This window comes from Linepithema humile, chromosome 5 (genome assembly GCF_040581485.1).
Source record: "Linepithema humile isolate Giens D197 chromosome 5, Lhum_UNIL_v1.0, whole genome shotgun sequence".
NCBI lineage: Eukaryota > Metazoa > Arthropoda > Insecta > Hymenoptera > Formicidae > Linepithema > Linepithema humile.
Window position 1 is genome coordinate 25,546,223 of NC_090132.1, and position 12,309 is coordinate 25,558,531.

Below are 12,309 nucleotides of genomic sequence, written 5' to 3' on the forward strand. Positions count from 1 at the left end.
AACTTTACGATTACACCGTGTTAAAAATTCTAGGCATCAAAAACAGAACGTTCGAAATCTTCTCCAACGTATAAAGACCTAGATTTCATAGAGCATCATCCGGAAGGCATCTTTTTAGAAGCTGATACGTATGGTGCTTTAGTTAAAACTATTCAACGGGATTGTCGTGTGTTAGAAAGTTTCAAAATCATGGATTACTCTTTACTTGTTGGAATCCATAACCTCGACCAGGCAGCGAAGGAAAAAGCAGTGAGTATCGTGTGATATTTTTCACATTATGTAAATACTGATATTATTTATCTACATGTTACATATATTGTATTACAGCAAGAGCAAAGATTATCGGCAAGTGCTGATGAAGAAGTTGGGGAGGTAACTGAAACTGACGGATTTATTCAAAGCGAAAGAGAAAAGGAGAGAGAAGATAGAATAGGTGCTATCGCTCTGAATCGATCGCGTAGTATAAATCGTCAAAGGCTGGTTGCTCATAGTACAGCAATGGAAAGTATTCAAGCTGAGAGCGAACCGATAGATGAGGAAGATGATGTACCGTAAGTATTAATATTTATACAATTCTTTCTTAAATATATTGATATCTTTGTTCAATCATAACAAATTTCACGTTTATGTTCCTAATAGTTCAGGCGGCATTCCTGCCAGGAACGCGCGTGGTGAACGTCTATTATTATTCCTTGGTATTATCGACATTTTGCAGAGCTACAGGTTGAAGAAAAAACTGGAGCACACATGGAAATCAATGATACACGACGGAGTGAGTGATATATATATGTAGATACATGTACCAGTATGTAGATTTCTTATATAATCTAATTCTTCGAGTCTTTCTTTTATTGATCTCAACGGCCTACTGCAATATTAATATAGAAAGAATATTTCTCTCGTTTTCTCAGGATACGGTATCGGTCCATCGGCCAGGATTTTACGCGCAACGTTTTCAAGATTTCATGGCCAAGACAGTATTCAAGAAAATACCATCACGTAAGTACCATCCGAATCAACCTGTCCTAACAACTCTGACTACAAGGTTACACTCAGCAAAACTCACTAATTTGTGAGTGAATTCACGCTTACCTATCTACCCCGGTAGCTATTGTCTTCTGGTTGATCACGGCAACTCATCGTATTATACAAGAAATAATCGATTTTCTTATGAAAGTATATGGCAGGAAAAAAAATATCAGCTTTAACTGGGATAATTAGTCAATGCAAGATATTTTAATTATGAAGTAATGAAAATTATGACTTCTTATACTAATGGTATTATTATAGTGATTCAACCATACGCAATGCTATCAAATTGTACATTTTTTTATTGACGCTTTTGAGACATATTTTAAACACTCAACGCAAAAAGGAAACGGGAGTAGAACAAAATTAGTATATTATAAAGTTAAAAAAAAAAAAAATAACTGGTACTTAAAATACATATATAATGTTATCGTATAATTAGTAAGGTACTTATATTGTTACTTAAAAATCGTATTCCAGTCTTTATAGAGCAGTAAGCCGTAAGCTAGAGAAATATATTTTTTCTTTCTTGTTACAATTCGCTACGAAACGTCTAATTCGTCCACTTGATTTACTTGTATAGTTACATATTCTTTTATCTGACGCGTGACAAATTCGTTGTTAATGAGCCAGAGATAATGAGAGGAAATCTAACAAAATGTTAGCTGCCAGAAATATCTTAACTGTATCCACTACCAGAACTGATACAAGCGATTTCAACTTTAACAAACTACCTAGTTATTTATATTTTGAAAATGTTGAAAGCGCAGGCAAGCGACTCAATTTTGTCTTTACAGATTTTATCACAGACAGATTTAGCCGTCCAAGAGAAATATTCTAATGATTATGATAGCGTTATAAGATATTTGAGTGACTGCAGAGAATGCGACAAATATTATGCGGATATCCGAAATTTATCTAGACACGACGTTTGCATTAATATCATGGTTGTATTTAAATTTTATTAATCTGCCAGTGCCTTGCGTAGATTAACGAAATATCATGCAAAATAAACGAAAAAAATAATGCGCTTTATCTATGCAACGAATGCCACACTTATCAGCAGAATTCAATCCGATCCAAAATAGAATTTTTCGGATACCTGCATTCGTTTAGAATCAATGCTGTGAATAAGATATATTTTGGGTTTATGAGTGTCAATTGATCATTTTTGGGTTTTGTTTTGGTGTAACTAATTGCTAACACAACACACGTGTGTATATTTTATTATATATAATTTCTTACATTCTTTTTTGATAACTTTTTTTGCCAGTTCAACCTCATTGTGCATTTCATATTTCCCTCTGACGTACAATTTTGTTTTGATACATTTATTAAAAAGAAAAGAAGAAGAAAAAGATAATGAAATGACCGATCACTGGTGTCCACAGGTATAGCTGAGTATTTTTTATATATTACTATTGTTAATCTCTTGACTTTCATCGGCATTTTCACTTACATATTAAACTTTACATTGTGAACTATGTTTGAAAAGATCGATCGCTTTAACGGTAAGATTTTCATGGATGTCGCATCCGCAAAAGTTGAATCAAAAATTCTTCCTTGTTAACGACTTCGTGATCTAGTTTATAACATATAATCGGATATGTGTTAGTTACAAGTTAACACAATCTCTTATTTTGACTGATAGTAGTATGTGCCAAAGTTTTGTAAAAGTTTCCCTATTCAATATACAAGATGAAAAAACTCTCTTGATGACAAAAATTTCTATTTTACCAATGCGTCAAAACAATCATTGATCTTTTCGTCCATCAAAGCATTTAGTAGAAGGGGTATAGTAGAACGCACGAAATACATCCGCGCAAGCTGAATTAAAAACGCTTCGCGAAGAATACGAGTACCGAATATAATTTTCCTTCTAGAGGCTTTTTATAAAGAACGCTATTTGATTTTGTGCGATCTATATACCTTTAGACGAATCTCTGCGATATAAATAATGTTCAACGTATATTTTTGGCAATAGTAGCAGTTTTAGGGATCGCGTGAGTGTACGATTAATTCGAGGACGAGTGCGAGAGTGTGAGAGCGAGAATAATCGGTAGAAGTAGATCTTTTTTTATTGTGAAAATATTCAGCTATCGACTGAACGTGGGCACCATTGTACATATTTATATATTTTGCAATAAACATTTTCGCTGTTTACAACTTCATTTCATTTATAAGCCCACCCGTACACTTACAACCTACTACCGTATTATTAATACTACTACTACTCTCATTACTATTACTTCTTTTGCTATTACTGCTAATACCATTACTAACTACTATACTGTTACTATCACTATACTACTACTATTACTACTACCGTAACGTCTACTACCAATCATTATCTCATTTACTATGACTTACATCTCCTCGTAGTCCTTATTCATATTGATTTCAAGTTTTTTGCACCATCATAACGCGTCATACTTTGTACATTGTCTTAATATTGTATCGTGCAATGTGTTTGTTGTTTGTGTTACGTTTGCGTTCCGTTTGATCACCTATCACTTATAGTTTATTACGTAATTTAATAAATTACAATTGACAGCCCAAAAGTAGGAAAAATCATATATAATTCATATCATTTTTTGTATCGTTTTACAAATTATCACGCTGAATGCAGCGTTACTAAAGCAACGTTTGCTTGAGTCGCATAAATCTTCGAATACGACGAGATCTAATTAACACCTGCTCAGATAATAATTTGCGACAAAATTTTACGAAACAAAATCCCCGTCCGAATACAGGAGGGGTGGCTTTGAAAAGTCGCTTTGTGTTTCAACTCGATACGTTTCGAGACTAGGTGTGCCCTTCAGTTTTCGTTAATCTTTCTATCTATTCTCGGCAGTCCTTATGATTTTGTCTCGTTCATTCAATAATCCGGTATATAGATAATCATATATACGGAATTAGCTAAATGTTGATGTTTCTGTGTCCCGTGCACTTCTTTCCGTGTCGACCCCCAATGACCTGATCTGACCTGCTACCGATCGAAACTCGAAAATCGAATACCAAAAGTGGACCTGCCTGAGATTAAGGGGAATCACCGCAAATTCCGTAACCTCGTCACCAGCTACATAGGTAACTCTGTCTATGTGTGCGTCCATCTGTCCATTTTTGTACGAATGTATGTACGTTTGTTTTCATATTATCCTCTGCCTGTATTCTTACGATTGATCTGTTTTTCATGCTCTATTTTTTTATTTTCTTGACAGTATGTGAATTTTATTCTACACTATTTTAAATAATAACGGCTATAGAATGTTTAGTAAAATTTTTTGAAAGAATACAAAATTTTAACGATTATTTTTATCAGACTTTAAAATAATTACTACGAAAAGCAATTGATGTTAGATTTCTTTGCATGCGGCATAATCAAAGAAATGCTATTAATTATATTAGAATAGGGCACGTTTATCTTTATCTGCCGTTTATTTTTTATTTGCCTCAAATTGAAAGAAATATCTAATGGATTTAAAAAAAAATCAATTGCCTAAACTTTACAGCTCGCTTATAATGTAAATTTTTTTTACAGATAAACTTTCAGCACAATTTTTTGCGTTTTTTCTACTAACATGCTTATGCTTAAGATTTCTTTACTTGAATATTTCTAGAAAAATAATCTTTTTAATCGTATTTGTGATGAATAGCCAACGAATTTAAGCTGCGAAATTATGCGAATGAACTTTTTCAAACATCTTTGTGAGTGTGCTTCTTGTTTCTATTTTTGCAAGCGTTGCCTGTGAAGTTGTCCGCCTGATACATACACTTTTTTATCATTCTTCACACTTCTCTCTCTCTCTGTTCCCTATTTTTGGACACACAGTTCGCCCAGACGTATATTTCGCAACACAGACCACGAATTTTTTTTTATAAATCTAGGTCATTCTTCCCAATATCCAAGAGTGACCCACTATTAATTGTGGATGATGAACTCACCCTTTTCCCACACTATATTTTTACATAGTATTTTTACAACAAAAGTTCTATTTTCGCGTTTATCCAATATATATTTTCACTGAATCTCTTTATCTGCAATTCCTCGAAGTTATCCTATCACAGTCGATTTCATGCAGCAATTAGTTTAGCCTAGACATACCCTATAATCACGGCACGGACCGATAGATAAATATGCAATTAATGGGATATCTATTTATTACATATGCATAAAATATATTTCTACAGACGCCAGCACAATTTTCATGTACGTAAATATCTTTATGTAACTAACTTGTTTAGGCATGGATTAAAACGTAGTAACATAGGTAACAATCGTTAATGGAAAGCGGAGCCCATAGATGTTGTCGGCTTGAATATATCTTTACTATCTATACGTATAATATGTGTTAGACATTTTACATCTGCGATTAGCATAATTAAAATTTAAGAGTATTCACATTCATAGTTTAGCGTTTATCAATAGACAGTAGTTGTAGCCCGAGAAAGAAGCAACATTTGAACATACATAGTCATGACAGCCAGTGCTTTAGCGAAACTTGTTACTTTGAAAAGAAAATTTAGATTTTTTTAAATTAAAATTAATAAATGAAAGAAGCTACGGTAACAAAAATCTATTTTTTATTATTTTATTAAATATATCGGTATTTTTTTCATAATTTTAAACGGTTGATAGAATTAGTTGTAAATGCATCTGTAAAAATTAAGAGAATATTTTTTTTTTAAATTTGTTTCATGATATTAAAAATGATAAAAAAAATGGATATGCACAATTGTTAAAATTAAGCAAAATTACACGATGATTTGCATCATTTCACTAACAATTAGACGCATGATAACTTCTGTAAACAGTGAGGAGATAAAGCTAATATTCCTTTCGATCCTTGCTACAGTACTGATGTCAGCTTTTGTGGCATAATTTGTTACAGCCATTTTTTTATCGATAGGCGTATTTAACATATGCAATTGCCAAAATGGTTTTTATCAAAAACTTGATGTTCGGTTTGCACAGCTCGCGCAAGAAATTACGGCATCGCCTGTTTTATGTTACAGCCTTAAAACATTCCCCATCGAAGAGGAAAAGCATAAGCAGACCACTGAGACCGCTGGAAGGTGACTTCGATTCTACCGGTGAGTTAAACGCGTTTCAATTTAAACGAATTCTCAACTTTTTATTATTCAAAAGTTCTTTACGCTTGTTTATGACATCACGCGAGAAATTGATCGGTTTTCGGAATGTCATCAATAATGGATCGCGAAAGATGAAAATAGGGTATTCGTAATACTCAACATATCTGACTCCTATAAAGTAGCATAACAGTAAATCACGATGAAAGAATTAATTATATTGAAGAGATACGTACATCTGATTGCAAACACGACACAAAGCATGTCAGTATCACAATTTGAAATTTAGACGATCTCATAATAATAATAAAAAAAAACGTGAATTTTGATTCCGAAAATCGTGCCAAAGATTTCGACAAAACGTTTTCTCACGGTTCTATTATTGGCTTTGCGCTGGATTTCACATGTATAGCCAGGCACAGCGATCAGTGCAGTAAACTTATTGTTAGTTGCGGCATTCCCACGTTACCCGCTTCTAAAGCATTCACGACAGTGCCGATATGTGAAAACGTCGAGAATTCTAGATGAAGTCCCATCTAATCCTATCCGACTTCCTCATCCCAACTTGGATCCATATGGATTTTGCATTATGTGTATACGAAGCGTATGTACATCCATTATGATCTCTAATTATTTAATTAGATTTTAAACGTGCACATTGTAACAAGAGTAACGTTCGAGATTTTTATTACTAAGTTTAATTAATTTTTTACCATCGATAACGTAGATTTGTATATATACACATTGATTCGAATAATAGACAACCGGTAAACGTGATGAAATTTTTGTAAATATTAAAGGCGGAATTACGTATTGTACATAATAGAAAGCAATAACTACACATTTTATTAAAATTATATTTCACACCTAGCAAAATAATTTCATTAATTCACGAATTTTTGCAATCCGTATCACTTTATCCGCCCTTGTATCCCTTGTAATTCGTTCACTGACACAATTATCCTACGTACACAGCTTTACGTCGTGAATGTCAATCAATATTATTTTCCCATCACACGAACGTTCCTTGCTCGAATCCTGATTTCGTCTCGGGACTCTTGCGGCCGACAACGGCGACAGAGAAACTCGAATCGCGCGATTTCAGCGGGTTTCGCTTTTATCGTGCTTTGCTCACGCTGCAAGTGAAATGCTTGATAAAATCGTAGCGGCAGACGCCAAATTTTACGATAAAAAAAGCACAGGATTTGAATGATTTATGCCGATGAGCCTATGATTTCGATGCTGCAGAAATGTGAAAGTAATTTGTTCGCAGCGCGAAATGTAACAAAATGTAGCAAGATATATCTTTGTGCAATATCTGCAGCTTCGAAGATTGAATTCTTTTTTATTACACCGATTTTAAACTCTATGATAAAGAGATTTCGCGATCTCGAAGGCGAGATCTTGTGCTTGGAACGCGCTTTTGGCATTGAATGGCTTTCGTGTTTTGGATACTCGGGAAATCCGTGGTGAGTTTCTCTGTCCGATTAAGAACTGGACATACGACTGTACGGTAATGGTACATGGTGTTATATGGTGGTTTAGCGGTGACGGCAACTGGAGGTTCGGCAATGCATGCTACATCACCCACAAAAGCCGGTGAGTCTCATACGATCACTTATAATGTAAAGTTGTTCATTGCCATGTGGATTTATTCTCAAGATTGGATTTTGATATCGTGAAAATATACCGTTATGAACAATGTGGCACTCGGAAAACATGACACATGTTCTTTACTCTCGACTAGTAAAATTTAGAACAAAATTTTGGAAAACTATACATATATGTATAATATTTGCTACATTACATGATTTGTCTAATGATTAGATTGGAAATAATTCAATCGACTTCGTATTACAATAATAAATTGTCAATCATACCATTTGTCGCTTAATTAAAATCGCAAATTAATAATTTTTGGAATGGACTGTGCAACGTAAATTCGACATTCTATTTTAATTCCTGATCTCGCGAATCTCTTATAATGAAATAATCATATGATGATCGTAGGAAAAATAAATTTCACATATTGCACTGGTCACGAATTTTCTTTCGATCATCCTCCTTTGATAACGTATCCCCCCCCCCCCACCCCCACCCATGTTACAATAAATCGCAAAATTAAGGAGAATCGCACTCCGAACCACTGAAGAAAGAATCAACGTTGCACAGTTCCGCGATCATTCAACTTCTCTCATCCGGCTTCTCTGTTTCTCTCTTTTTGCCTGCCTCTCTCTGTCTCCCCACCCCGCGCCATCACGACGCTGCACACGCGACTCCCTCGTTGAAACCCCGGACGGCCTCGAATGACCTCGAACGACTACGATCAGCAGTTAGCCCGCCCGATTCTGCGATCAGCGCGACGAACGCGGTGGTCACGAGCGTCTCGGCGCCGATCGCCACCTCGACCCCGGTTAATCTTGCCGCCGGTCCGCTGAGCCCACCCCCGTTGAGCCTGGCTGCCGGTCAAGGTCCGCATCACGAGCATCCACCCGGGGCCGCCCCCGCGGTCAAGGTCACGAGTTACCCGGCTGTACTGAAGGGCAGAAGCGCGGCCAGTCCGCCGAATCCGAATCTGGTGCCGTCCGGCAAGGTGCCGCCGCCGGTGCCGCCTCGGGGCACGGGCTCCTCGCGGACCGGCAGGTCCTCCGAAGATCACCGGGGGCCAGCCGGCGCCGCCGCCTCGACGACATCGTCGGCAACATCCAGCCGAGGTGATGAAGCAGCCATAATCACGAGATACCGCTTGCATGACAGTTCGTGCAACCTGCACCGCCTGCTCCTACCCGATCACTCCTCTACCACCTCTACTACCACCGCTAAAACTATGACCTCTATCACTGCCGCTACTTCTACTAAAGCTACTAACGCGACCTCGAGCGTGTTGCATGCCCGTACATCGACACCCAACACGTATCGCGTCACACATCACGGCAGCCGTAAAGCTGAAAGCAGCTGGCCGAGAGAGTCGGCCGAGGATTGGCGTATCCGAGAATTCGACGAAGACGAGGAGTTTGTCAGTGTGGAGAAGGTTGAGGATGCTTACTTCATCAGGACTAGTCCGTACCCGTTCCGACCGGATAGAGGCATCTACCGATCCGATCGCTCGAAGAAATCTATCGGACCGGAAACTGGAGATTCTCATGCGAGAACAGAGAATAGGGAGAGAAGAAGCACCAAGGCAGACCATTTAGCGAAATTTACGTACTTCCTGAACCCGAGCTCTCGAGCGGACCTGATGAACTACAAGATGTCACGAAAGGACAAGAAGCACTCTGAGACGTATTGCGAGAGGATGAAAAGAAAGCAAAAAAATCTCGAGGAGTCTATCACGACGATCACGACAATTTCATACCGTCATAAATTAATCGAAGATGCCAAACCTACGGTTATGTCGTCTCATACGAAGGATAAATCTGCCGAAGAATCGGCAAAGCAAAAAATCTCGAAATTTGCGTCAATTAAGAAGGATAGCACGCTGTTGCGAAAACTTCGGAAGAAATCTAGAAGAAAGAAGCGACTCGCGCCGAAACCATCGGCGAAAAAACAAACTTCTGAATCTTTTAATGGAAATTTATACGAAAGTGAGAAAACGAAAACTTTGAAAAAGGATAAAAAATTGTCTTTGAAAATAAATTCTCAAGAAAATAAAAGTGGCGATTATCAAGTTCATCGCGTAAAAAGTGGTAAAAATATTAAAGATTTTAAAACAGAAAAGAGACAATCAACAATGGAATGTGATGAAACTTCTAGAAAGCAGGATCGTTCTTTTAATAAAAATAGTAACTATCTTGGTGAGAGGAAGAATATCTTTATGAATATAAGCGACGAACAAGAAAACAAAAGAGGCGGATTCAAAGGAGTTTTCCCAAAAGACTATCGCGCTGAAGATGAAGACATGGAAGATAAAATAGTTCGCGAACGAATCGGTAAATTTAATCGACAGAATAATAAAAGATTACAAAAGAACGATGGATATAAAAACGAATCTTTGAAATTCGATCAAAGTGAGGATGAAAGCTCTCTTTTTCGTGAAAAACGATCTTTATACGAGAATATTAAAAAAGATAATCTAAAAGATATAAATCGCGATAAATTCCTAAACACAACCAAGCGAGAAGTATTTATGTCTTCCAGTCTCGGCAATATTGGAAATGGAATCAATGACGTTGTGAAAACTTCTGTTTCCGAAAAAGTGAAGAGCTTCGAGAAAATTAAAGCAAACGCGAAAAACAAAACGAAAGACGCTCTACAAGAAGACGTAGATTTGTATAATTTAAATTACGAAGGTGGACTTAGCGCGATTAAAGAAAAATTTTCAACGTTGGGCAATGAAACCCGATTGAAGAACAAGAAAGAAGAAAAACTCAAGTTGAAAGCGGAAATGCTGAATAAACACGAAAGGCAAACGTTTAAATCGCTTTCGAGCGGCAACGATCTATCATCCAGATCGCAAGAGTTTGGAATGCTGGCACCGAATATCTCATTTTTACATACTTATCGAAAGACACGATCGTTCACATAAAGATATATCTTAACTACGCTAATTTTAGATTACTGTGAAATTTAATAATATGAACAAGAAAGGGGAAAAACAACTTGAGAAGATATTAATTACACGATTTAAAAATCTTGATAATCTATCAAGCCGATAACGATTCCGAGTGTGAACGATAATATATCTAATTTGTTCCATGACTTTATAAGGAAGAATTACAGCTTCCACTTTCCTTCACTGAACGCTTATCATGTAAAATCTTTTTTTTTTTTTCATCACTGCTGCATGACAACGCAAGCACGTGTTCTTAAAATTATTATTTTGTGCATATCATCATCCGATCTCATATATCAGATTGTGATACCAGTATTATCGGTGATGGTTATTGAAAAAGTATGAGATACATTTAATTAAATGTTCCGTCGTTTAATAGACACCGAGGAGAATAATCTGTATTGACTAATAAGACAATTTCCCTAATTTTTTTCCAAGTCTGCGACAATGTCAATGTTAGTCGATTTTCAGATATCGACGAGGTATCGTTTCTGTACAGCATAAATCGCTGTGTAAAGCTATCGTTATATGATAGTTTATGGTTGATTAACTTGATTTAACAACTTATTTACCATCCGAGTTTTATTACAAATTGCATGCATAGAATTCTATTGCCATCAACGAGTGAATAAACGCAGCGCGTTTTGCGGAATGTGACATTTTACGTACATTATTGGAATAAAATTTCTTCCGTGTTTTTTTCTTTTTTACTACCTTAGTTCGTATAATTGGACGTCCGTTTTGGCAAATTGCGTTTATTTACTTGCTAACTACTTATATTGTGTATATATTGAGCTAATTGGAAATTTCTATAAATTAGGTATCTATTGATAATTTATGTTTGTGTGATATGTGTCTGTATCGTTCATACGAGTCTATCCGTTTATTCGAGTACATTCGTGATAATGTATTGGTCGTATCGTGTAAAACTCAAATCCTATACATCCTAGCTATTTAGTTCATTTGCTATTGCACTTGCATAGACACATAGGTAATATAGTTTAGTGCACCTTTGAGATTTCCGCTAATTTTGAATTTTTTATTTTGACCGCAGCGTGATTTTTAGAGAAAGTTTTATATTTTCAAAAGATGCTTAAAATGCAGTATAACAATCTCTAATCCATAACTACGCCACGATATAATTATCATGACAAAAAAATTTGTTCGTGAAGTTGTATTGCTAGCTCGCTTATCTGTAAAAATGTTGTCGTTTCAATCTTACTTTGAGTGGTTTCCTTGCTGCGTATACAACTGTGCTTAGAAACTCTGTACAGTTATCTTTATCCTTGTGAATATTTATAGTTGTTTATCCTAAGTCTCGTCAACCGTGTACATACATGTAGATAAGCAGAAGGGTTAATTCTTTGCGGAATTAGAGCAGATATCATTACTATCTTAAATGTAAAAAGTCCGGAAGATCGTACCATAGTTGGGCTCACGTACAAGATGGTTCCAGAGTTCCTGTCCATATAAATATCAAGGAAATAATAAGGGATGGACATTAACTTTGAACCACCTTGTACGTCCAGACGACAACTCGATATGGCAGTGAACACTGTCACAAAAAGTATTTCTACATTTCTCAACTTTTCTCGCAAGTACCAGAAAATATATCAATATTTTAAACATAATAAGAA

General features: G+C 36.2%; 2 protein-coding genes across 13 annotated transcripts in view; one reads left to right on the plus strand and one right to left on the minus strand.

Moving 5' to 3' along the window:
• LOC105675100 (cuticlin-3) overlaps positions 1-12,309 on the minus strand; it is a 132,625-nt gene that overhangs the window by 101,970 nt on the left and 18,346 nt on the right. The window lies entirely within an intron of this gene.
• The window catches only part of LOC105675097 (Phosphatidylinositol 4-phosphate 5-kinase 59B), a 32,992-nt gene that overhangs the window by 7,042 nt on the left and 13,641 nt on the right, over positions 1-12,309 (plus strand). For 4 of the 11 annotated variants that reach the window (XM_067355156.1, XM_067355158.1, XM_067355159.1 and 1 more), the window contains exons 7-14: positions 34-249; positions 328-551; positions 640-772; positions 912-999; positions 4,054-4,116; positions 6,046-6,123; positions 7,666-7,719; positions 8,451-8,834. In XM_067355156.1, the coding sequence (XP_067211257.1) occupies positions 34-249; positions 328-551; positions 640-772; positions 912-999; positions 4,054-4,116; positions 6,046-6,123; positions 7,666-7,719; positions 8,451-8,834 (1,240 nt within the window). The remainder of the gene's footprint in view (positions 1-33; positions 250-327; positions 552-639; positions 773-911; positions 1,000-4,053; positions 4,117-6,045; positions 6,124-7,665; positions 7,720-8,450; positions 8,835-12,309) is intronic. The other 7 variants (XM_067355153.1, XM_067355154.1, XM_067355155.1 and 4 more) reach the window with 7 other exon arrangements.